General features: G+C 45.9%; 1 protein-coding gene across 2 annotated transcripts; it reads right to left on the bottom strand.

The window, feature by feature from the left end:
- Positions 1-742: 742 nt before the first annotated feature.
- On the bottom strand, positions 743-26,149 carry LOC140117770 (UDP-glucuronosyltransferase 3A1-like). Of its 2 annotated transcripts, XM_072134821.1 has the most exons (7): positions 25,832-26,149; positions 12,514-12,612; positions 9,815-9,929; positions 5,947-6,481; positions 3,566-3,797; positions 2,692-2,911; positions 743-1,842 (listed from the first exon to the last, which is right to left on the bottom strand). In XM_072134821.1, exons 1-7 carry the CDS (start codon positions 25,926-25,928, stop codon positions 1,566-1,568), a joined length of 1,575 nt encoding a protein of 524 aa, XP_071990922.1. In that variant the 5' UTR covers positions 25,929-26,149; the 3' UTR covers positions 743-1,565. The 2 variants fall into 2 exon arrangements, with proteins under 2 accessions (XP_071990922.1, XP_071990931.1); XM_072134830.1 differs by lacking the exon at positions 25,832-26,149 and having other exon boundaries at positions 12,498-12,573.
- Positions 26,150-26,416: the final 267 nt, after the last annotated feature.

Below are 26,416 nucleotides of genomic sequence, written 5' to 3'. Positions count from 1 at the left end.
GTTATATGTGCATTGTCACTTTAATAAAATATTGCTCATTTTATTCATCCTTTGATGTTTTTTCGGCTCTCTTTTTGGTTGTGTATTGCATAGTGGTTGGGAGTTGCGGTGACACTGCTGTACCAAATTGGGCTTTTTTCTTCTTTTTTGGTTTGTATATACTAGATTGTATCAAGAAATATTTTTGAGAAAAATATTTTCATTTAGCCAAAAAAATTACAATTTCTAAATCGCACCACCATTTAGGTTTAACCCCTGTGAAACATGTAGAGTTAACATACATAATGTTGAGGGGTGTACTTTATATTATGCTATTATTATTTAGGCCTCTCAAAGTCACTTGAAAGTTGAGCAGGTCCCTCGAAATTTAGGTCTTACCGATTTTCATGGAAATGTGAAAAATCAAACCTAAAGATCTAAGCCTCTTAACATCCTACAAATATGAGAGGACAGTTCACCATACAGCATGAAAACATGATAAGATTATTCTGTAGGTTAGTACGACTAACAAGACTCAGCATGTACAAGTTTTCTTACTTTACTTTAGCAAAAAAAAAAAAGCACCTTTTGAGGAAAACACATTTAATTATGTGTCACCAAATTCTCAAAGCTACAAGTTTTTCATTCCTGAATGAAAATAACATTATTAGTCTTAGTTTGGTACTACCGTACTTTGGGGCATCCAACTTTTTGATTACAGTTCTTTGAGAGTAGGAAGGACTAAAATTACAATTTTAAACTTGTTTTTAATTTTTATTTTTATGCCCTTCACACTACAGGTATAATGACCTCATATTTGCTTAGCTAAGGTGCTCTGGTAAACACCCCCCCCCCAGAGGTCTTTATACTCATTATCATAAATTTCAAAAGTTGATTTTAGAAGGTCATGGTTAACAACTATAAGATCACCACAGTCCTGGTGCCTGGATCTATGAGTAATGTCCCTGGTTTATCAGGATGGATTGTGATGGTAGATTTCCTTTAAAAATACTGAAGTACCAATAAATTATGAGCATGTCCTCAAAGTATTGCCTGTAGCATCGGACACATTTGGAGTATTTCTCATACCAATGTAAAAAATAAAAATCTGCATGTCTTTTGGCAAGCAAATTGTAAATGTGCTCTATGATCTGTAACGCGCTGCAGAATTTGATGGCGCTATATTAATTAAGATTTATTACTGTTAGCAATTTCAGCGGTCTTACTTTTGGCAACTGTGGGCTGTGTGACTATTGGCTACTTGGAAATAAACAAATAACACTGCACAAGGCATCAATACAGGGCAAAATAGTAGTACTATGTCAATATGGATGCCTAAAAGAGCCCGGTGACGGCAGATAGGCTATAGAAAGAAGAAAGCTATAATAATATGCAAAATCATAAAAAAATATCTCTATTTACCTTGAAAGTGTTTTTATAGCTTTTTTATTAATATATATGTACACTGGATTTTTTGTGTGTATGATACTATTATATTATACTATTATGGTAGTTTGCATGAGAGCTGTATAAGTTGGAAGAAGCGATAACTGCTAGCCATAGAACAGACACCGATTAAAAAAATATTAATTTTGTTTCTGTTTCTTTCTGGAATACAGGAGGTGGATAAGAAATCTGATAACTTTCACGATGATGTAGATGATCAGAGCGACACAGGAGAAGATGAAGAGGATGACGTCCAGGAGAAGCTGCTGATACCAGGGCTGCTGGTAAGAATAGGGTCTAAGATGGCCGCCTCCACCGGAGCGGATGATGTGCTCCACCCATCCCAATAACTGCTGGTCGGGGGGGAACGGACGTGAGCGCATGATGACGCTCTGCTTCATGGCTGCCGTCTTGTAACTGTAAGGAAAAAAAAGCCATTAAGTGTATCCGGAATGTTCTAGAACATTGATGGTGAACCTTTTAGAGACCGAGTGCCCAAACTACAACAAAGACCCGCTTATTTATCACAAGGTGCCAACACAGAAATTTAATTTGTGATTTATACTCCCTTCTCTGTCACAGATTTCATTGATACCGGCCCCTGAGGACACCAATAAAGCAGAAAATAGTCCCAGGTAGCGCTGTCACTTTAAAATAGCTCTGTTCACAGCAAGTCCTGGGCTGTCTGGGACTGCAGGAAGATACCTGGAGTCCTCTCTGGTGATGGCCTGAGTGCCCACAGAAAGGGCTCCGAGTGCCACCTCTGGCACCAGTGCCATAGGTTAGCCATCACTGGTCTAGAACATCCTTCCACTGATGTGTAGTGGCCATTAAAGCAAAACCCAAAGCTTTCAAAGAGACAATGCAATTTGCTCTTTTAAGGTTAAGTTTGTTAAGAACTGCCTACTACAAAGGGTAATATATTAATGTTGTTTCTCATGGTTCCAAATGGATCGATGGCCTTAATAAATGGCTCATTTCGCACAGAAATTAGTGTGATGAACTGGTGTGGTCCTCTTTGTGTTTAGGCTTATCCCATAACTTCTCTGTGCTGCTTCTTCTCCCCTCTCACAGCATGGATGTCACAGCAAGATACTCTTCTAGCAACTGTATGACAATCTCGATCCAGATGGTACAAAAGCAATGATCTGGGTCGTGTGCCCAATAGAGGCAGCAATTAATCAATATATGATTAGTGGGTTTTTTAGTAAGTTCTAAAATAAGTGCACGGAACCTCTACCCTAGATCATAAGAACGGACACTCACCTTTTGTCTTCTACTATTTTGTGGATCATATCAGAAAATTTGTCAGATTTTATTGTATAGAATGGAATATATTCTCCCATATGTTTTGCTTTAATTCGAACTACGTTGTTTGGTTGATCCGCAAAAAGTGGGATTGCCAAAACGGGAACCCCATGATACACGGCCTCTGTTAAGCTGTTCAATCCACCGTGTGTCACCAGCAGTCGGATCTTCAGATGTCCTGTAACCAAATGTAATGGGGAATCAGTTAAAGGGATGGATAAGTCACATACTTAGTAGATTGTTATAACACTGTTGCCAGATTTTGGTTCAGTGGTGGTATATTGGTTGTTGCAAAATATTACCCACAGATCTATCTACTGGATTAATAAACTTACAAAGGGATTGGTGGGAAGCAAGATTCAAACTCTGAGGTTCTCGCCATCAACAGAAGAGCAGGAACACATATACCAGCCAAGGCTAGGGACATAAAATTGCTATGGCAAGAGATCACATATCATTGGTGGACAATAACTAAGTAGGACCATAATGCTCAGGCACCTTCCTTTTGGAGGAAGCTGAATGTTTCAACCAGGAGTTGTCTGGGATTGGCTACAGGGGCATGGTACCAGGGGCATGCTTGAAAATTAGGGACCTAGTGGATTCCTGCAAAGCATGGCAGCTTTCCTGAGAAGAAGAGGAGATGGAAAGACTAATGCAAGACTGGTGGACACAGACCTCCAGTGTTTCATCTTTGACATCTTGGTTTGATCAGCGGTGAGGCAAAGATGTCACGTTGTTCTGGACAGTGCAATCCCAATATATTAACAAGCCCTAGTTCTAGAGGGAACTAGGTTCCAATGTATATAAAACTCTAACATCCTGTAGTATTTACCTAGTAAATCATTCTGGGGCACCCAGTCCAAAATCCTAACATTGGGGGCCAGTTTCAGGTCCTCCGGCCATTGTGAAGCCTTATATCTCCAGATGATCTTCTGTGGGACACTAGCAAATGCAGAATTCATCTCTCTAATAAGATCCGTCCTTGGGATAGTGGAAACCATTGAGCCAAGTGTCACCAGGATAAACCCAGAGTCTCCTGACTCAGCTATGAAGTCTTCTAGATCCTAAACAAAGGGATAGAAGTGGATATGAATCAGAAGTCAGGAAATATACAGGTTGGGTTTTCAGCTGTTTGTGTATGACTCCACACATTGCAGTCATTAAAATGATGCACAATCTAGAATTATATATAGTTTTAGCATAATAAAATGCAATGTCCATATGAAAGGTTATCCGGCTGATTTGATTCATATGAATGCCCTGGCTACAGTGCCCTGCGCTGATGTCATAAGCAGGAAGTGCTGCCCACTTCTGGAAAAGCTGAGAGGATTTTATTGATAGCCTCATATATCTATTTACCACTATATCTCAGGCTAAGAAGATGCTAGCCGCATGATACAGGTATTGTTGGAATTTCTCTCAAAGGTTCTCTCCAGCTGTGCTAAAACTATTTTTTGTCAGTAACTAACCTAAAAATGATTAATATTGAGCCTTATATGGCCTTTTGGGAACCTATCATCACTGAAAACTGAACTTGGTGATGACAGTTCCCTTTAAGTTCTGGTCCGGGTTAGTTTCTTGGACTGAGCTTACATTAACTGCTTTGGAGATTCACATGAGCTCTGGATTCACATGGAGTTTTGGAGATTCACATGAGATGTACTTGGAATCTTAAGAGCCCCAATATAAAATCTGTCAATTAGCAAGTGTTATCAATAACATCAGTGCCTTCATATTTAACATAGAAGCCTATAGAACCTGGTGTGTCAATGGTTCTGGATGCAACTCAGATCCTTCTGCTCCAATAAACTTCAAGATCGGGGTTATGGCTTCTTATGTTAAGTTTTGTGGATCAATACTCTTTGCTTGCTATAGTATTGTATTTTATTGTTTATTCTAGGGTTGGGAAGTAAGAGCTCACCTTACGGAGACTTTGACAATTATGGCTGCTTTGAAGAATTGTGGAAACTTATAGCCACTGAGGGATTCTGGGAAATATGCAAATATTTTTCCCAGGACAGTATAATGGAAAACATTTCCTCTTGTAGTTACCTTTTAGGCAGCTCCCTTATCAAGCAGGCACTGACTTATTTATTGTGTCATTTGTTTTCCTTGACCCTATTTGTCTGTATCCCTATGGCTAAGTTTGCCTAGCAAGGTGAAGGACAAGAATAACCTGCATTTAAGATTTTTCTGATGTTTTTGATAAAAAATAAAAGTGGGTCTTTTCCCTTCGCCGACCCTTATGACTGTGGGATTGATCTTCTCCTGGGTTCAAGTAACCGGTTTTATTTCCCCTCAAAGCTAAGCCTATGCAAGAATATATTCGGGACCTCTAGAGGGGACACTTCCATCCATCTATCTCCCCTATGGGGGCAGATTTCTTTTTTGGCTTCCGTGAACTTGAAACAATCAAGGTCATAAACCAGTATCCACTTCTTTTGATTCCTAATTTTTCAGTTACATACTGCCGTTGGTTCTCTAAGATTGATCTTTCTAGGACCCAAAGGATCATAAATGATGGATGAATAGAAAACTGCATTCAATACACCAGGAGGACACTTTGAACACCTCGTGATGCCCTGTAGATTTTATAACACGCTTTCCATCATCAACCCTGAATGTTTTTGTATGAATCCAGTAAAAGTCACAGCTATAGTTGACTGCCGTTTGGCTATCCATGTTGTACTGCATTGTCCTCTTGGTTATGACCGATATTTGGTGGCTATCCCTCTCGGTTTCTGTTGTCTTGTCTTTGTATCTCTGTTTGCATTTTGGCACATTAAGGGGACGTCAACCAGTTGTCAATTACCGCTTAGGGTAAGCTGAACAATCAGGTAAGGAACAATTAGTAAGTGGTTCCTTGTATGTTCTTCCTATTGATAAAGTACATTCCCTGACCCTGCCTAATAATAGCCTTGTCGGCCCTTGTCTTAATCAAGTCAATGCTGAGGCTGCTGTAATAACAGGAAACTGTTAGGTAGCAATCCACAAAATGAACATTCCTTCCGTATTTAAGATGTTTATGTTTTGATATCTATCATCTATCTATCTAATATCGTTTAACTTTTGCAACTTACATCAGCAGGGAGAATGCAAAGGGTTGCACATAACTGAAACTAATAACAGCATTAGCTTAATATTAGATTTCACTTGAGTGTTCATCTTTATATTATTATGTGTGAATGCAGTAAGCCTGATTCTTGTTCTCACCTGTGACACGGGTTTAGCCGGTTTTGCCCTCAATCCAGAAATATATTGAATGTGAGGAAGCAGTGGGCGAGGAAACTCAATGCTGAAATCCATATTGTATATCCAGAGCTCCGCTTTATGGTAGAGGTCACTCAATGTAGGTCTAGAGTCAGGAGGAAAATGTTCTTCAATGACTCCGCGGAATATCTCTTCATTCTTAATCTCCACCATATTGGAGCCCAGGTACAGAAAAGTGTTTATCACACGTTCCAGGAAATTCATGCGATCAGTAAAACCTGAGACGTACATCGGCACGTAGGATGGAGGGCTCGGCAACCAAAAGCCCAATGGATAGGAAAAAGGTCCAGGAAAGAAGGCGATATACGGAATACCAAGTTTCTCCACAATCAACAAGTGGCAAGGGTTAAATGGATCTACGATGGCAATGTCATAGTTTTCTTGCTTCAGAAAGTCCAAAATATCAGTTTGGTTCATATAGAGGTGACAATGCTTTGCATATAAAGTCAACAAGGGGGACAAAGACTGGGGCCCATCTCTGAAATAAAGATTTTAAAAGCTGCTTAGAAGGATTATTCAAATGAGTAGGGTCCCTACTATTTATTTTGGGTAACCCCTCTGGTGTTTGAAGGGATGGTCTGATTAACCCTCCTCCACTATTCAACACAAGCTAAAGCCCAATATCTTTCTGCAGTAAAGAAGTTGTTCTAGGGAAGAGGGGCCTGAAAAAATAAACTGCTTGTACTCACCTCTCCCCGTGCTCCTGTTCAGATGCAGTGCTGCTCATCACTGTCAGTCACAGTCATTATTCATAGAGTAGTGAAGTAACTACCATAGCAGCTGTCTTTCTACAGCCTGAAACTACTGCTGTAGCAGGCAAATAGCCATTGTTGCCATATCACGCCATATCAAGCTGGAAGCCAACAGACCAGGGGAGTATAAAAACCATTGGGCAAGTTAGGAGTCTAAGGTCCAGAGCAGAGGTCCACTGTCCGGACTCGGTTCCATCAACCAGGCTGGAAGCAATCTTTCCTGCGGACCAGCTATCTCCTACTTTCCAGCCTGCTGAACCTACTGCTGATGTTTGGCCGTTTGAAGTTGAATACAGAACTGTAAGTTGATTTGCACAACGTGCCTCCATGTGATCCCTGGATCAGGCTTTTTCACCATCACAGGCTCCCAATACTCCATCATCCAGGGATTCATCCTACATACACCTCAGGGGTTGCCCGAGGAAGGAACCTATTGCATCAGCCTCTCCCTCCATATTTCTTGCACACACCATCTGCAGGAGACCTGCCAGGCTATAGGTCAGTCCTCCAGTCCCCATACTAAGCACCGTGGCAACAGCATGCCCAAGGCCTCACTAACCATTCACTCCTGTATTCTGGGCCCGGCTGCCTCCAGGCCACAAGAAAAAGCTAGGCCCCGGTGGGGGATGTTGCACTTCTACGAATTCTACTTTGTTAAATCCTAATTTTTTCTTGCACTCCCCATTAGTGCAATGGATTTCATTAGTGGCAATGCTACACAGTGTACATCCTGTCCCATGTATGCTTTTCTTGAGCAACCGTTCGATGGGGAATACTGCTGTGTGGTGTTAAACATGACCATAAGGGTCTTTGGATACACAAGGCTTTAACAGTCCCTGTCCTTACTGAAGATTAACTCAAGACTGTTTATTTTTGGCACTGAAATCCTTATATAGAAAATCATAAGGCATAGGGTATGCAAGTACACAAGCGGGCAATACTATTGGGTGGTTTGACCCTGGAAATGCAACACTATTGGATGTAAGCACACAAAGGAATGTAGCACCATTGGCTGTCTTCACACAAACAAAAAATACCCAGGTGCTCCCCTGAATACCTTCCCCTAGGTGGTGTTAGCGAGCGATAAGTCTTTGTGTTTTCTAACTTACTTTGTTTGAATAGAAACCCCACCCAAACTTTAGTTTTCAATAGACAAGTTATGTGAAATGAATGCTGAGTCTTTAAAATGGCTGACAGTATGTAACATGGCGTCCAAGACCAATGGGATCTCCTCAACAGTGGGATTTGTGAAAATTGCTCATCTGGAAACCCAGATTCTGGATCTAAGGTCTGTTTCACACAAACGTGTCCAACCCGTGTATATGTGCCGAATGGTCGTACAATTCCAGGGGCTGTCAACAGAGCAGAGGTTGGGATAGGAATATAATGGAAGGACGTGCCCTCAACAGCTGAACAGCCACGCGGAAACTATTTTCACTTTTACAGTTCCAGCACAGCTGTTCAACCGGTAGAGGGAATGTCCTTGCATTATATTTCTATATAATGCAGTGACTCCTGTCCTCTGCACATGTTCGTGTGAAACAGCCCTCAAAGAGCAAGATTCAAGGCTGTGGGCAATTGATAATATAGGGCGCAGTTCTGGTCCTTAATGACAGACTCACTGGAGAAGACCACTGTGTGCCAAAGTACAGGGGTGCAGAGTGAGGGGGCAGCTAGCTGGTCCAACCCAATGGGGCATATCTACTTAAGGCCCGTGGCCGCATTCCCATTGCGTTTTCCGACGTTTTTGGGGATCGTGCCGGGTATTGCATCGCACACGATCGGATATTGGCGCATCAGGTTTCACGCGACACAAATCGGGGGCGTGGGATTTAACATTTAAATTGTGTCTCAATACGAAGCACTAACATGCACCAGGAAAAAAAAGTGAACTCCGGCGGACCTGAGCGGGGAAGCGACACATGCAGAATCTTGGACGCATGATCTTTGTGAATGCCGGCAGCTGTGCAGGATTGTCGGACAACGCACCTCAGGGATTGCGCAGGGACGGGTAAGTAAATGTGCCCCAATAAGTTTGTTAAACTGGTGAATGAGGGGATATCAGCTCAGGGGTAGTGATTCTGCAGCAGGTTGTGGCCTCTAGCAACCAGGGGACTGTCTGCTCCAGTAAGAAGGGGAGCACAGGCAAGGTCAGACAGGTGCTGGTAGTGGGAGATTCTATTATTAGGGGAACCGATAGGTCAATCTGTTACAAAGACTGTGCATACCGAACAGTGTGTTTGCCGGGTACTGGGATGCTGCGAATTGGGTTGACAGATTACTGGGAGGGGCTGGTGAGGAACCAGCGGTCATGGTCCACATTGGCACTAATGACAAAGTAAGAGGTAGGTGGAAGGTCCTTAAAAATGATTTCAGGGACTTAGGCCAAAAGCTCAGGGCAAGGAACTCAAAGGTAGTTTTCTCCGAAATACTACCTGTACCACATGCCACACCAGAAAGGCAGCGGGAGATCAAGGAGGTAAATAAGTGGCTCAAAAGTTGGTGTAGGAAGGAGGGCTTTGGGTTCATTGAGAGCTGGGCTGACTTTTCTGTTGGCTACAGGCTCTACAGTAGGGATGGGCTGCACCTCAATGGGGAGGGTGCAGCAGTTTTAGGGGTAAACATGTCTGGAAGTGTGGCGTGTCTAAACTAAAGACTTGTAGATAGGGGGCTGGGAAGAGTCATGGTACATGATGGAGATAGGGGGGCTGGGATAAGATCATGGAATAAGAACCATAGGGATAGGGAAAACCATATAAAGTGCATGATCGCTAATGCCATAAGCCTCACAAACAAAATGGAAGAAATGGACCTCTTAATGATGGAGGGAAAATATGATATAGTGGGTATCAGTGAGACATGGCTGGACAGTAGCTATGACTGGGCTGTTACTATAGATGGTCATAGTCTTTTTAGAAATGATTGTATAAATATAAAAGGAGGAGGGATTGACATTGGTAAGAAAAAATAAAATATGGAGTCCCTATAGTTGGAGATAAGGTGAGGAAAAAAATTAAAATATTACTAGGGGTTTGTGTATTGTCCGTGCAGTGACTTACCTGCCCATGAAGGCTTCTCTCTCATACAGATCGAAAAACTCTTCATACTCTTTGAATTGTTCCTCCTCCAAATTGTATGTGGACACTGCATATGGGACAGACGTCTTCTGATACCCTGCAATAATTACAGATCATGGACTTGTTAAAGGGGAAGTTTCATGTGTAACCCAGTGAAAACAGGGGGGTCATCATCTCTAAATCCCTGCTTTATAAACACAGCTAAACTGTGCACATACACATGCGTATCACACTACTACACAGCAACTATAGAGTTAACCAAACCAAGCTGCTGTAGTGACATCACACAATATTGTTACATTTGCAGAGAGCAGGTCCAGTGTCTGGGGTGTACTGCAGAGCAGGTCCAGTGTCTGGGGTGTACTGCAGAGCAGGTCCAGTGTCTGGGGTGTAGTGCAGAGCAGGTCCAGTGTCTGGGGTGTAGTGCAGAGCAGGTCCAGTGTCTGGGGTGTACTGCAGAGCAGGTCCAGTGTCTGGGTGGTAGTGCAGAGCAGGTCCAGTGTCTGGGGTGTACTGCAGAGCAGGTCCAGTGTCTGGGGTGTACTGCAGAGCAGGTCCAGTGTCTGGGGTGTAGTGCAGAGCAGGTCCAGTGTCTGGGGTGTACTGCAGAGCAGGTCCAGTGTCTGGGGTGTACTGCAGAGCAGGTCCAGTGTCTGGGGTGTACTGCAGAGCAGGTCCAGTGTCTGGGGTGTAGTGCAGAGCAGGTCCAGTGTCTGGGGTGTACTGCAGAGCAGGTCCAGTGTCTGGGGTGTACTGCAGAGCAGGTCCAGTGTCTGGGGTGTAGTGCAGAGCAGGTCCAGTGTCTGGGGTGTACTGCAGAGCAGGTCCAGTGTCTGGGGTGTACTGCAGAGCAGGGCCAGTGTCTGGGGTGTACTGCAGAGCAGGGCCAGTGTCTGGGGTGTAGTGCAGAGCAGGTCCAGTGTCTGGGGTGTACTGCAGAGCAGGGCCAGTGTCTGGGGTGTAGTGCAGAGCAGGGCCAGTGTCTGGGGTGTAGTGCAGAGCAGGGCCAGTGTCTGGGGTGTAGTGCAGAGCAGGTCCAGTGTCTGGGGTGTAGTGCAGAGCAGGTCCAGTGTCTGGGGTGTAGTGCAGAGCAGGTCCAGTGTCTGGGGTGTAGTGCAGAGCAGGTCCAGTGTCTGGGGTGTAGTGCAGAGCAGGTCCAGTGTCTGGGGTGTACTGCAGAGCAGGTCCAGTGTCTGGGGTGTAGTGCAGAGCAGGTCCAGTGTCTGGGGTGTACTGCAGAGCAGGTCCAGTGTCTGGGGTGTACTGCAGAGCAGGTCCAGTGTCTGGGGTGTAGTGCAGAGCAGGTCCAGTGTCTGGGGTGTAGTGCAGAGCAGGGCCAGTGTCTGGGGTGTACTGCAGAGCAGGTCCAGTGTCTGGGGTGTACTGCAGAGCAGGTCCAGTGTCTGGGGTGTAGTGCAGAGCAGGTCCAGTGTCTGGGGTGTACTGCAGAGCAGGTCCAGTGTCTGGGGTGTAGTGCAGAGCAGGTCCAGTGTCTGGGGTGTAGTGCAGAGCAGGTCCAGTGTCTGGGGTGTACTGCAGAGCAGGTCCAGTGTCTGGGGTGTACTGCAGAGCAGGTCCAGTGTCTGGGGTGTAGTGCAGAGCAGGTCCAGTGTCTGGGGTGTAGTGCAGAGCAGGTCCAGTGTCTGGGGTGTAGTGCAGAGAAGGTCCAGTGTCTGGGGTGTACTGCAGAGCAGGTCCAGTGTCTGGGGTGTACTGCAGAGCAGGTCCAGTGTCTGGGGTGTACTGCAGAGCAGGTCCAGTGTCTGGGGTGTACTGCAGAGCAGGTCCAGTGTCTGGGGTGTACTGCAGCAGAAAAACCTCAGTAAAGCTGGGAAGAGATTGCACATTAGTTACAAGAACTGGAAGCACAAGATATTTCTGTACAGGACACAGAGAATGAATATATGTAACTGCAGAAGCTACAGAGGATCCAGAGACATGTGCAGAGGGAGGACACTGGAGCACAGAGACACCTCAGCCTCATACATCAGGTACTGAAGTCACTGCCCATAGAACTTGTCTTGGATTATTATTACTGTGGTTGTTGTCTGAAGTGTTCATAGTGCTGAGAATAAACTGTTCAAAGAGACTGTGTTATATCCCCTAAACTACACACCATCAGAATCCTAAAAGAACTCGCCCCTGCTAGCCCATCGTGGTCCGGTCTGTTGTCGCTGTTACACATGCACATAATCTTAGTCCAGTACATTATATGACAGTAGGGGAGAGATGCAGGTATAATGAGTTTTATATTATGGAGTTCTCTAGTAATTACCTTGGGCGGCCATATTGGAGACATAAGTTCTATTATCAGAATAGCTGGTACAGCAGTGTAATCACAATGACTGTCCCAATATTGTAACTTATCCCCCCATCTCAGGACACTGGGATCCTCAGAGAAAGAGGAAACGTCGCCTCATTCACTCCTATAGGGCAGCGGAGTGTAGATCAAATATGTGCCCCAACGCTCCCGTCACAGAGGGACTTACAGTCCTATTTGCTCCCAATCATCATGGGTTCCAGTGGTTTGACCCCCCCCCCCTATCTGATCCTGCTACTACAGAGATTTGTTCATCATGGTTTATAATGGTTTGGTTAAATATGGATCCTTCTAGAGGATTCAAAAACATATGGAGCCACAACCTTTCCTCCTCCACAAATCTACCTCCAGTTATTCAGACCTGGAGTTTTCTGGTAATCCTGCCGAAACATCCTGACATCATGTCCATTGTCTTGGAGAATCTGCGAAATTTCTTCCATTAAGAGATGATGACTTCCACCTAAAATATCAAACAATAGCTTAGATTTTACATGTGCAATGTCCACATACAGTAAGTATCAGAGAAATCCTAGAAATTATACATTAAACAAGTAGCACAGGAGCACAACAGTAGCAGAGGGGCAGAGATGCACAGAGGTGTAAGAGGGGCACAGGAGCAGAGGAGCACAGCAGTAGTGGAGGGGCAGAGGAGTGCAGCACTATCTGAGGGGCAGAGGAGCACAGCAGTAGTGGAGGAGCAGAGGAGCACAGCAGTAGTGGAGGGGCAGAGGAGCACAGCAGTAGTGGAGGGGCAGAGGAGCACAGCAGTAGTGGAGGAGCAGAGGAGCACAGCAGTAGTGGAGGGGCAAAGGAGCACAGCAGTAGTGGAGGAGCACAGGAGTATCGGAGGAGCAGAGGAGCACAGCAGTATCGGAGGGGCAGAGGAGTACAGCAGTAGTGGATGGGCAGAGGAGCACAGCAGTAGTGGAGGGGCAGAGGAGTACAGCAGTAGTGGAGGGGCAGAGGAGTACAGCAGTAGTGGAGGGGCAGAGGAGTACAGCAGTAGTGGAGGGGCAGAGGAGCACAGCAGTAGTGGAGGGGCAGAGGAGCACAGCAGTAGTGGAGGGGCAGAGGAGCACAGCAGTAGTGGAGGGGAAAAGGAGCACAGCAGTAGTGGAGGGGCAGAGGAGCACAGCAGTAGTGGTGGGTGAGAGGAGCACAGCATTAGTGGTGAGTGAAAGGAGCACAGCAGTAGTGGAGGAACAGAGGAGCACAGCAGTAGTGGAGGGGCAGAGGAGCACAGCAGTAGTGGAGGAGCAGAGGAGCACAGCAGTAGTGGAGGGGCACAGCAGTAGTGGAGGGGCAGAGGAGCACAGCAGTAGTGGAGGAGCAGAGGAGCACAGCAGTAGTGGAGAGGCAGAGGAGCACAGCAGTAGTGGAGAGGCAGAGGAGCACAGCAGTAGTAGAGGGGCAGAGGAGCACAGCAGTAGTAGAGGGGCAGAGGAGCACAGCAGTAGTAGAGGGGCAGAGGAGCACAGCAGTAGTGGAGGGGCAGAGGAGCAGTAGTAGAGAAGCAGAGGAGCACAGCAGTAGTGGAGGAGCAGAGGAGCACAGCAGTAGTGGAGGAGCACAGCAGTAGTGGAGGAGCAGAGGAGCAAAGCAGTAGTGGAGGAGCAGAGGAACACAGCAGTAGTGGAGGAGCAGAGGAGCACAGCAGTATCAGAGGGACAGAGGAGCACAGCAGTATTGGAGGGGCAGAGGAGTACAGCAGTAGTGGATGGACAGAAGCACAGTAGTAGTGGAAGAGCAGAGGAGCACAGCAGTAGTGGAGGGACAGGAGAGCACAGCAGTAATGGAGGGGCAGAGGTGCACAGCAGTAGTGGAGGGGTAAAGGAGCACAGCAGTAGTGGAGGGGTAAAGGAGCACAGCAGTAGTGGAGGGGTAAAGGAGCACAGCAGTAGTGGAGGGGTAGAGGAGCACAGCAGTATTGGAGGGGCAGAGGAGCACAGCAGTAGTGGAGGGGCACAGCAGCACAGCAGTAGTGGGGGGGCACAGGAGCACAGCAGTAGTGGAGAGGCAGAGGAACAAAGCGGTAGTGGAGGGCTAGAAGAGCACAACAGTGGTAGAGGGGCAGAATAGTACAGCAATAGTAGAGGAGCAAAGGAGCACAGCAGTAGTGGAGGGGCAGTCTGGTCACCGTATCCCGGGGACTAGTCCTTATCTAGCTATTGAATGTGGGAGACAATCTTGTGGATCTGAGAAGATACCAAGACGTTGCCACCCTCTTCAGTGTTCACCCTGAAGACTTGGTGGAAATCGTCCTGTCCTCTTCACAATTGCTGAAAGGCAACCAAAGTGCTGAAGGTGAACCTGCTGAGAAACACTGGGGGCTTGAGCTCAATATTGTTGATGAAGAGATCACCCCTGAGGACCAGGTTCAAGGTGTACTGGTAGGCATCATGCAACATCACCAGGCTTTCAGCAAACACCCTTTGGACTTTGGGCAGCCCACCTTGATTCAGCCTACTATCCCCACTGAAGATATGGAGTAGATGGCCTTCACCACCACAATGGGCTTATTCGAATTCAACAACATCCCCTTCAGCTTGTGGAATGCCCCAGGCACTTTTCAGAGACCATTCTACTATACCTGGACGCCAGATGTACTACTTCTACATCTGGATTAAGTTTTCCAAATCCTGACCCAGCATGGGTTGAAGGTTAAACCATCTAAGAGCCATCTGTTACAGTCTTGTGTAAAATACCTAGGACACGTGGTGAGTGCTGATGGAATTGAGCCAGAGCCTGACAAGATTGCAGCTGTCCATGACTGGTCTACCCGATCTAGGATGTGAAGAGCTTCTAGGGGTTTGCCAGCTGCTACCGGTAGTTTATTCTAAATTTTGCCCAGCTAGCAGCACCCCTGCAAGAACTTCTAGGGGAACTTCCTAAAGACGTACAATGGTCCAAAGTGCCCATTGATTGGACAGCAGAACCAACAGCTGCATTCCAGCTGCTGAAGCAAAGTCTTATCGGAGCCTCTGGTGTTAGGATATCCAGATTACAATCTGCCCTTTATACTCTACACCAATGCCAGCCAACAGGGCTTAGGGGCTGTGCTATCCCAGATCCAGAATGGAACCTAAAGGGTCATAGCCTACGCCAGCCGTTCCCTCAGAGAGCTGGAACAGAACGACCAGAATTACAGCTCATTCAAGTTTGAGTGCATGGCTTTAGTCTGGGCAGTGACTGAAAAGTTAAAAGACTACCTAACAGCTTACTTCTTCACTGTCTTCACTGACAACAACCCCCTGGCACATCTGAATACTGCTCAGCTTGGGGCACTGGAGCAACGATGGGCTTCCAGGCTGGCCAATTTCAACTTCACCATCAAGTACCTGGCCAGCCTGACAAATGACAATGCAGATGCCTTGTCCGGTCTCCTGACCATGGAGCAGGACCTTCCACAGATGCCCGGTGGGGAGACGTTTAGATGCCCGCCTTTTATGCTGGTTTCGTACAGCAAGATATCCAGAGAGTGTACTCTATGCTCTCCGAGGCAGGCCTGCTCAGCAACATGGAGAGTCTATGCCACCAGCAGAGAAGGACCTCTGTTTGAGTCTCCAGGACGAAAGCCGAGCAATCGGAAAAGTAATGGACTACCCTTCCAGTGAGCAAGTACCGAAAGGATCTGTCGGGCTGACAGAGAGTTGTCCCAACTGTGGCACCAGAGGAAGACTCTAAGCATGCATTTGGGCCTATTGAAAAGGAAAACTCTGCATCCTATTACCTATGACTGACAGTACTAAATTGTGATTGCTAGGAGGGATGCCAAGATAGTGCTGGAGAAGTATCATGATCAGTCCGGACAATTTGGCACTCAGAAGACTGTGGCTACCCTCCGGAGGTGGTTCTACTGGGTGCACATGAAGCACAACATCAAAGCCTGGTGTCGGGAATGCCCGTCCTGTGCCATTACTCGTGGAGAGCGACAAAATCAAAGGCCGCCCTTGCACCCCATAGTGAGCCAGTGCCCCCTAGAGATTGTTGCCCTAAACCATGTGATGTGTTGCCCTAAACCTTGAAGAGCCTGTACAGCCATCTTGTCTTTACAGGGGTAATAGCTCAGGTTGTGGTGTCATTACTGACACATGAGATCACTGCCTGTATCTCCTACCTGCTGTGACGTGTGGTTAATTAACCCTGCGTGCCTCCCCATTGGATGCCTGTAATGCCTCCTGCATAGGCCGTAGCCCAGGGAAGAGCCTGTACAGCTATCTTGTCTTTACAGGGGTAATAGCTCAGGTTGTGGTGTCATTACTGACACATGAGATCACTGCCTGTATCTCCTACCTGCTGTGACGTGTGGTTAATTAACCCTGCGTGCCTCCCCATTGGATGCCTGTAATGCCTCCTGCATAGGCCGTAGCCCAGGGAAGAGCCTGTAGAGCTATCTTGTCTTTACAGTGGTAATAGCTCAGGCTGTGGTGTGTTGCGGTCACCCTACACCCGGAACATGAGATTGCTCCAGCGTCTGTCCTGCAGCGCTGCTCCTGGTATTAACCATTTGTTCATCTGGATGGAGGCAGCACATTGGGGCTTATTTACTAAGGGTCCCGCGGCCGCATTTTCGTTGGGTTTCCCAACTTTTCGGGGATCGCAATGGGGATTGTGTCACACGCAATCGTTTTGTGTCGCAATCGCGCCGGCTTTCACGCGACACAAGTCCGACGGATTCGGACTACAGGCGAGATTTAACAATTCAAGTTGTGTCGCAAGACATGCACTCACATACAGCGGGAAGAAGTAGGTGAACTCCGGCGGACCTCAGCGGGGAATCTTGTTGAAACACGGCAGACTTCATCCTCGTCGGACAACACACTTTGGGGATCGCGCAGGGATCGGGTAAGTAAATGTGCCCCAATGTATCAGTGAGTACATTCCAGGCTGTATACCAGCCTGTATACTCTCACCCTGAAGAACCATAATACATCTGTGATATATGTTATTCAGTAGTATACCCTGTTATCTCCTGCTGTACAGAGATCTCTGCATATTGTACAGTTTTATACGCTGTCATCACCTGCTGTACAGAGATTTCGGCATGTCATACCCTGATTTCACCTGACCCTGCTATCACTTGCAGTACAGGGAGCGCTACATGTCAGCTCCTGGGATATAGATTGTGAGCACCTGGTTGGCCTGCGCTCCTGTCCTGGACATTCTTGTACTATGTGGCAGTGTCTGCTAGCTTTATCGGAGGATTCCATTAAAGCTAGCAGTTTATCTCTGCTAAAATTTTGCTAGCGCTAGGAGCTGCTTACTATAGGAAGCAGCTCCTATTGCCTTTTTTTTTTATAGATGACAGGTCCTCTTTAATGCTCATATGTAATCTCTATCCCTGCTGAATACTCAGGTCTCAAATCTATCCCTGCTGAATGCTCAGGTGTAATGTCTATCTTGCAGAATACTCAGGATACTGCTTGATGCTCTGGTGTACTACCTACCTGCTGAATGCACTGGTGTAATATCTACCTGCTGAATACTTAGGTCTCATATCTATCCCTGCCTAATGCTTAGGTGTACTACCTACCTGCTTGATGCTCTGGTGTACTACCTACCTGCTGAATGCTCTGGTGTAATATTTACCTGCTGAATAGGTATAATGTCTATCTTTCTGAATGCATAGATCTTCATTGCTGATGTATATCTGCATTTCGAAACACTCCTGCGCCCTGTCCCCAGGGTTTATATGCAGAGTCTGTGAGCTCTGCTTGACTGGTATTTCATGTGTATAATCTGTATAATCTTTACACCGTGAATTTAATAACCATTTTTCTCTGCTCTCACGTGTAGTTAATGATAATCCTACTTTCCAGTCGCTGATTTTGACGTCTTCCCACCCAGTCCTGTCTATATATTTTCAGCGTTGATGGACCAGACCCGATAAAAGTAATAGAGGCCCAGGGACCAAGAGATGAAATCCTACCGGCTTTGCCACTACTGGCCATGTGACCTGTCACAATACCTATTTAATGCTTTTGTTACCAGCATTAAGGATTTCTCTGAAGTCATGGTTACTTTGGCCTTGGCAAGAAGAGCTTTATGGACAAAGCTCTGAAATAAGGGTTTTTTTTGCCAGTCTAAAGTATTTATTGCACAGTTAGGCAAGATCCAGGCTGCAGGCCCTGTCATTTTCAAGCTATAAAACTCAAAAATCCATCAGGAACGGGAACAGTTTGTCATTCCCTCACATGGACTTAATACACAGGGTCGGTTCAGACACAGGCAACACCTGCCATGAGTAGGTAAAAAGCCACTTAAAGAGAACCCGTCATGCAAAATAACCCCCCTAAACTAAATATATTTTCATAAACTGCCATTAGAGAGCATTGCCTCTATCCCTTCATTGTCCCTCTACATGCCTGTAACCCTAAGCAATGAGGTCCTGAAGCTGTATGCAAATGACCTGTGAAATGTCCAATGAAGCATTAGCATATTCAAGCTGTCCACCTTATTCATGAGTGGGAGGCACAGCCACACCCCCAGTGCATGACTGACAGCCTGTATAATGATGTGAGGCTGTATAATGATGTGCTTCCTGGTGCTGGCGCCCCCTGCAGCCTGTGTGTGCATGTGTGTGTGTGTATAGGAGAGATACAGCAGCTCCAGGCAGCCATGTTACAGCAGTACATGTCAGATTCATGTGTAGCTGATGTCTGTGTCTCTGTATATTAGGAGGATGCAGCATGTCAGCAGATGCAGCACACACACTAGCAATGCTTTACTATACATTACACACAGACATGAGCAGGGGGAGGAGAGGGGAGGGGGAACATGGGTGACATCACTGCCTCTGACCATGTGACCAGCCTCATTTACATAATAAAGAATAGATGATTTTACAATGATTAATGTATGAAATAACTAGATAAAGGCTGGGATGGGATCCTTGTGAGCTGCTCCATCAGGTAGAGGTGACAGGACAAGTTACACAGACCTGATGACAGGTGTCCTTTAACTCAAAACCGGGAGAGTTATTACACCAGGCCAGAAGACTGAGTTACTTCTCTTCAGATTGGCTAAAGTCTTTATCAGACGCCTGGTGTCCTCAACAATACATTGGGGGTCATTTACTAAGGGCTCGATTCGTGTTTTCCTGACGTGTTACCCGAATATTTCCGATTTGCGCCGATTTCCCCTGAATTGCCCCGGGTTTTTTGCGCAAGGAATCGGATTGAGGCGCATCGGCGCTGGCATGCACGTGACGGAAATCGGGGGACATGGCCGAACAAAAACCCGACGGATTCGGAAAAAAACGCTGCATTTAAAAAAAAAAAAGTGTTGCGGAACTCGAGCTTACATTCACTCGGTCCGGCTTGGTGAAGATCAGTGCATTCCGGGGAACTTTAGCGCAGTAGCGCCACCTGGTGGACGTCGGAGGAACTGCCTTAGTGAATCCCGGCCGGACCCGAATCCACCGCAGAGAACGCGCCGCTGGATCGCGAATGGACCGGGTATGTAAATCTGCCCCATTGAGTATACACTTCTGTAACCTTCCCACCAGACAGGTCCTGACCAGCAATCTGCTCGCTGTACATATGTCTCTCCATCAGAGGTATCACTGTATGGCTACAACCATAGATGTGGTTCAATGAGCAAGGCCCATATCTGGAACCAGTCCCAAGGATTTGCAACATCCCCCCCGGGGCCTAGCCCTTTGCGGTGCGGCCTGGAGACAGCCGGGGCCCGCGGTACCGGAGTGGCTGGCGGTTGCGGCCTAAGCACGCTATTGTCACGGTGCTTGGTACGGGGGAACCGGAGGGCTGTCCTACAGCCTGGCAGGTCTCCAGCAGGGTGGTGTTGGCAAGAAATGATGAGGGAGCGGCTGCTATAGCGGATCTCCCTGGGGCAACCCCTTAATGTCCCGAGTGTGAGTCTCTGGGTGATGGACAGGGTGCCGGTGATGAAGGCAGCCGTATTAGCAGGGACCAGACGGAGACAGAAGTTGAAGAAAACAACTTACAGTTCTTTATTGGAACCGCAGGAACCGCAGCAAACGTGCCTTTAACAGGTAGGTAGGGTGCTGAGATGTGAGTTGGAGGGAGCCTCAGGAGATGGTTCACCAGCCTGGAAGTAGAGGGCAGGCTGGGAGGTAGCTGTGTCCTGGTAGGAAGCTTCAGCTTGTCCTGTAGGGCTTCAGGTATCACCTTTAAAGGTAAGATGATACCCCTTTTCCTCACTACACTAACTCTAGTCTAATGCTCCACTCTTCAGAGGCAGGGGCTAGGCTCTTCCTGCTCTGGTATGGGCTAGACTGAGATTACTCACTCACTCACTGATTCTCCTAGGATTCTCCTACACTGGAATCTCCCTAGAAAGACCTCTAGAACATTCCTGGCCAGAGGTTTTATTACCTTCCTTTGGTCAGGTGGTGGCTGCTCCTCCAATCACATCTCAGCTTACAGAGCACAGGATGTAACACATATCATTGGACAACAGCATCTTGCATCATACAAAATACTTAACCTCTGCCTTGCCAGGCAGGATTCACCACTGCAATATCCCTATGTCCTATCAGAACCATGTTGTGTAATGGGATTACATGCAGGTGGGACGTATTCGCAAACCCTACCTCGCCATTGCATCGGCGAGGGTGTTGCAGATTCATATCAAGGAAATGACCGATTCTTCATCCTTACACGTTAAACAGACGGACACCTCTTCCGGAGGCTTGGATATATCCAGGATCATAAGTCATGGAACACTCAACAGAAGATTCTGTCCTCTATTTAGCGGGAGCTGTGAGCTTACCAGAATAGAACTACAATGCTTCTATCTCGTCTGCAGCAATCACAATGTGCTGCTGCCTACATAAGTTACTTACTGTAAGGAGGTTCCTGAAGTTACAAACTTGCAAGAGAATGCAAAACCTTGCCCTCAGCAAAGGCGAATCTTCAGCCGTTGACATTTGAGATCCTTAGTCACATTTCTGACATCCAGAATACTCGTTATCAGTGGCGTTACTACCGCCATAGTAACTAGCGGTGATGCTAATGGTGCTGTCCAGGACCCACGGCCGAATCCTGAATTATGCACGCCGTGTACCCAAGCAGGCTCATCCCCACTGACCATAGCAGCTGCAATGATAAGAGGGCCCCCGGGTCCAGGAGACGCAGTCGAGTCCCACTATGACCCTGCTGCTGCTCGTCCCTAAGCCCGCCTCACCTGGCTAATCCACCTCTGTGTCTGTGTCCGGGCAGAGGACCGCCCTATCTTCTTCCTGCATGAAGTCATGTACGTCACATGACTGATGCTGAGTGGAGGTCCAGGACCCCTACTAACAGAGGATACATCTTCTGACTCCACTAAAGGCCTAAGGCCAGGAGAATTACTCAGGCCAGGCTATTATGTTCATGCTTGATGGCCACAATATCTTCTAAGAGGAGTGCAGAACTCCAAGCACTGTCCTTCATTCACTTAGCTGACATGTATATGTGTTACTGGGGGTGGCGCTGTGTGTATATACAGTATATGTTACTGGCGGTGGCACTGCGTATATATGTATTACTGGGGGTGGCGCTACATGTATATGTGTTACTGGGAGTGGCGCTGCGTATATGTGTGTTACTGGGGGTGGCGCTACATGTATATGTGTTACTGGGAGTGGCGCTGCGTATATGTGTGTTACTGGGTGGCACTGTGTGTGTATATATATATATGTATTACTGGGGGTGGCACTGCGTATATATGTGTTACTGGGGGTGGCGCTACGTGTATATGTGTTACTGGGAGTGACGCTGCGTATATGTGTGTTACTGGGGGTGGCGCTACATGTATATGTGTTACTGGGAGTGGCGCTGCGTATATGTGTGTTACTGGGAATGGTGCTGCGTATATATGTGTTACTGGAGGTGAAGCTGCGTATATATGTGTTACTGGGACTGGTGCTGTATATATGTGTTACTGGGGGTGAAGCTGTATACATGTGCAACATTCCCCACCGGGGCCTAGCCTTTTTCTCTTGGGACCTGGAAGCAGCCGGGGCCCAGAATACCGGAGTGGCTGGCGGTTGCGGCTAGGCACGCTAGTATCACGGTGCTTGGTATGGGGACCGGAGGACTGTCCTACAGCCTGGCAGGTCTCCAGCAGGTGATGTGTGCAAGAAATTAGATGAGGGAGAGGCTGATGTACTGGTTTTCCCTGGGGCAACCCTTAGAGTCTGTAGTATGTGTCCCTGGTAGATGGATGGGGCGCCCTTGATGGTGATACAGCCATAGCAGGGACCAAACGGAGGCAATGTTGTGCATAAAAATAACTTACAGTTCTTTATTTGAACCAACAGCAGCAACAGGCCAAACGATTCTGTACAGATGGTGGTCTGACTGGGAGTGATCTTGGAGAGTGAACCTCAGGAGTTTGATCACCAGCCTGGTTGCAGATGCAAGCTGGGATGTAGCTGTGTCCAATGCTGCAAGTTACAGCTTTTGTCCTGGATTGGTTGAGTATCAGCCCTGATGGTGGACTGACACAGTGGGGGTGATTTACTAAGGGCCAGAATCGCTTTTTTTCGTCGGGTTTCCCGAATGGTGAACTTCAGCGGACGTCAGCGTAGCAGTGACACCTGGTGGACATCGGGCGCACTACCTTAGTGAATCGCCGGAAGACCCGAATCCTCAACGGAGAACGCGCTGCTGGATCGCGACAGAACCAGGTAAGTAAATGTGCCCCAGTATCTCTCACTATGTGCTCTGTAGCAAGGCTCTGGATTTCTCTAAAAGGTGTCTGCTCTCTAGAGGAGCTGGGTTCCAAGAGAGAAAACTCCTCCCCTGACTAAGGGTTTTGTTAATCCCTGGTCAGGTGATGTCACTCACCAATCACACTCCAGTTACAAAGATGGAACCTCATTGGATGATAAACCTGAAACAGTCTTAACCCTCGCCTATCCAGGCAGTATCTACCGCTGCATATTACCTCTTTCTGTACTGTATGGTACAAGGGGCTTATTCGCAACTACTCCTGGCAGGGATTTTGCATATGTGTTACTGGGGGGTAGTGCTGTACATATGTGTTACGGGGGGTGGCGCTGTATATATATGTGTGTATTGGGGAGCTGTATATATTCTTTTCAAGGGGGATCTGTATATATATTAACCCCTAGGCGCACCAGGACGTTATTGTACGTCCCCGGGGCTACATGCTAACCGCACAGGATCCGAACCTCTTCTCGGCAGCTCCGAGGACTGGCATGTGCCCCGGAGCTGCCCGGTCTCCCTGGCAGTCAGACCCCTTCTGGGTCTGACTACAAACTGTCTGAGCATGAGCGAGCATGCCAGACAGATTACACTGCTCTACAATAAAATAGTATTGTAGAGCAGTGTATTGAACTTGAACCAGCGATCAGAGCATCACTGGTTCAAGTATGTATAAGTAAAAAAAAGTGAAAAACACTTAACACTACACATTAGAATAAATAAAAAATAAATACATTAAAATATAAGCCCCTAAAATGTCACTTTCCCATAAAAACACTTAATAAAGTATAAAAAACACAAAAAAACACCGCTTATTTGGTATTGTTGCGTCCGTAACAATATTTATAATAAAACAGAATCATTACTGGACCCGCACGGTAAACGCCGGAGAAAAAAAACGCAAAAACGTTCCGAAAAAAGATCATTTTTAATTAATACCCTTATAAAAAATGCTCTAAAAGGTGATTTAAAAAATGTTATGCACTCTAAAATATGACCACTCAAAAGAGCAACTCTTCTCGCAAAAAATAAGCCCCTAACCAGATTTGTCAGCCGAAAAATAAAAAAGTTATGCTTATGAAAAGATGGTGATGCTAAAATGAACAAGATTTTCTCCAAATTAATTTTTATTCAGTACAATTGAATAAAATACACAAAACCCCCACATATTTGGTATCCCTGCGTTCTTAACAATCTGCATAATAAAACAGAATCATTATTAGAACCGTAAAGTGAACCCCGTAAAAAAGACCCAAAAAAGCTTAAAAAAAAAGATATTTTTTTACAGGGTATTAATTGAAAATTAAGTGATTAAAAAAAAAAAGTGATTCAAAAAATGTTATGCACTCTAAAATAAGACCACTAAAAAGAACCATCCTTCTCGCAAAAAATAAGACCTTAAACGGATTTGTGAGGCGAAAAATAAAAAAGTTTCAAATGCATATGAAAGACGGTGATGCTAAAATTAACAACATTTTTGCCAAATTACTTTTTATTCAGTGAAAATGGGAAAAAATAAAAAATCTATATAAATGAGGTCTTTTCGTAATCGTGGCGACCCATAGAATAAAAATAATATACTATTTTTATGGTATGGTTAACGACCAAAAAAAAAAAAAAAACATAAAAATTTTCCTAAAAATTGATGATTTTCATTTCCTCCACCAACAAAGAGTTAATAAAATCTCACCAATTAGCTATAGATTCCCCAAAATTACGTACCAGAAAAGTGCATCTCATGTGGCAAAAGAAATAAGCCCCTATAGGTCCTCAATAAAAAAAAGAAAAAAATTATAGCCTGTACAATGTGACAATGCAAATCTGCTCTGGATGGCGCCTCCTTCCCTTCTATGCCCGTCCGTGTGCCCATACAGCAGGTTATCACCACATATAGGGTATTGTTGTACTCGGGAGAAATTGGGTATCAAACTTTGTGGATCCTTTTTTCATTTAATCCATTGTAAATGTTTAATTTTCCACCCAAAATGAGTGTATTGTGAAAAAATATTACAATTTGCAGACTGCACCTCCATATTGTTTTAACCCCTATAAAATACCTAAAGGGTTAATAAACTTCTTAAAAGTGGTTTTTCATACGTTGAGGGGTGTCGTTTCCATAATGGGGTAATTTACGAGTCTCGCTATTATTTAGGCCTCTCAGTGTCAATTAAAAGTTGAGCAGGTCCATCTAAATACGGGTTTTGGTGATTTTACAAAACAATTAGAAAAATGATACCTAAATTCTGAGCCTCATAACATTCTAGTAAAATATGAGGAATCTTAAAAAACCATCCAACACAAAGCAGACATTTGGGAAATGTAAGTTATGAATTTATTTGGGAGCTATGACTATCTCCATCAAAAGTAGAGAATTTAAAAAGTTGAAAATAAAAGAATATTTCCAAATTTTTGCCAAATTTTGTTTTTTTTAATAACTAAACGCAAAAGATTTCATCCAAATTTTTAAACTAATTTGAAGTACAATGTGTCACGAGAAAACAATCTCAAAATCCCCTGGATATCTCACAGCGTTCCCACGCTATAACCACTTATAGTGACACAGGCCAGGTTTGAAAAATGGGGCCGCGTCCTTAAGGCCAAAAGAGGCTGTGTCCCGTAGGGGTTAATAGAAACATTTACTTTAGGGAAAAACATTGTGGGGAGTGTCCCACCAGTTTGAACCCAGGGCCTCCACTACCCTTAATTCGGCCCTGCTTACCCCCCTATAGCACCCCTCCAGAAACAAAGGCTCCCTTACCTTTGCCTGCACAGCCCTAAGCTCTGATGTCTATGCAGATGTTGCCTATGGTCAGATATGAACTAATCCCCTATAAGATGTCCACATGGTCCATGGGTCATATCATAAAGGGAATTGCTATGCACTTCTTACCTGTGGACATTGAATTCCTAGAAATCCGCAATGTGGGAACATACGTGTACACAGGAGCTTACAATACAAAGAGGAGATCAGGTCTGTGAACTCACCGATAAAACTTGTGGTCAGGATCTTGGCTCCTTGTAGACAGTGAAGGTGTAATATACAGAGGAGGATGAGGACACGAGGCGCCCTGTCGCCTGCCATTCTGCAGATCCTGACTTATGATGGGTTATGATGAGATCTCAGCTCTGGAGCAGCGCCCGCAGCCTGGCCCGACCCATCCACAGACATGTAACAAGTTCATACTTATCCCTCAACATGGTTCACTGGTGCGGCTCTCGACCCCGCACGTACTCTGTATGTGAGAGATAATCCCTATATGTAAAAATGAACAAGGAAAAGTCAGCTCACCTGGACACCGTGATTGCAGCACGGATCAAACCTTTGCCCAAAGGAACCGGTAGGAGATTAGGAAAAAACAATCCAGCTTGGGTTTGCAGTATCATAAAATCTTCATGGTTTATTTATGCAGCATTAAAAACAGATGGGAAACATATATGGAAGACAAAAAGACGGTCTGCAGGCGAAGCCTACGCGTTTCAATAAAACATCTTAATCATGGCTTAGCGTTCACATCCGCTAGCCTGACTTATATTCCCCTAATGGGCCGGTGTCATGTGACTGCCGGTTCC

The sequence above is a fragment of the Engystomops pustulosus genome, chromosome 1 (genome assembly GCF_040894005.1).
Source record: "Engystomops pustulosus chromosome 1, aEngPut4.maternal, whole genome shotgun sequence".
Classification (NCBI taxonomy): domain Eukaryota; kingdom Metazoa; phylum Chordata; class Amphibia; order Anura; family Leptodactylidae; genus Engystomops; species Engystomops pustulosus.
Note: the sequence above shows the minus strand (reverse complement) of the source record. Positions and strands in the feature narration are given on the sequence as shown.

What these genes read in the sequence shown, in the direction of transcription:
- LOC140117770 (XM_072134821.1), bottom strand. Translation starts at nt 25,928, where the DNA reads ATGGCAGGCGACAGGGCGCCTCGTGTCCTCATCCTCCTCTGTATATTA. An exon ending in GGATTACCAGAAAACTCCAG is followed by an intron (nt 9,930 to 12,513) that starts GTCTGAATAACT and finishes TAATTATTGCAG; the next exon opens with GGTATCAGAAGACGTCTGTC. An exon ending in AAAATAGTAGAAGACAAAAG is followed by an intron (nt 1,843 to 2,691) that starts GTGAGTGTCCGT and finishes TTTTCCTTACAG; the next exon opens with TTACAAGACGGCAGCCATGA.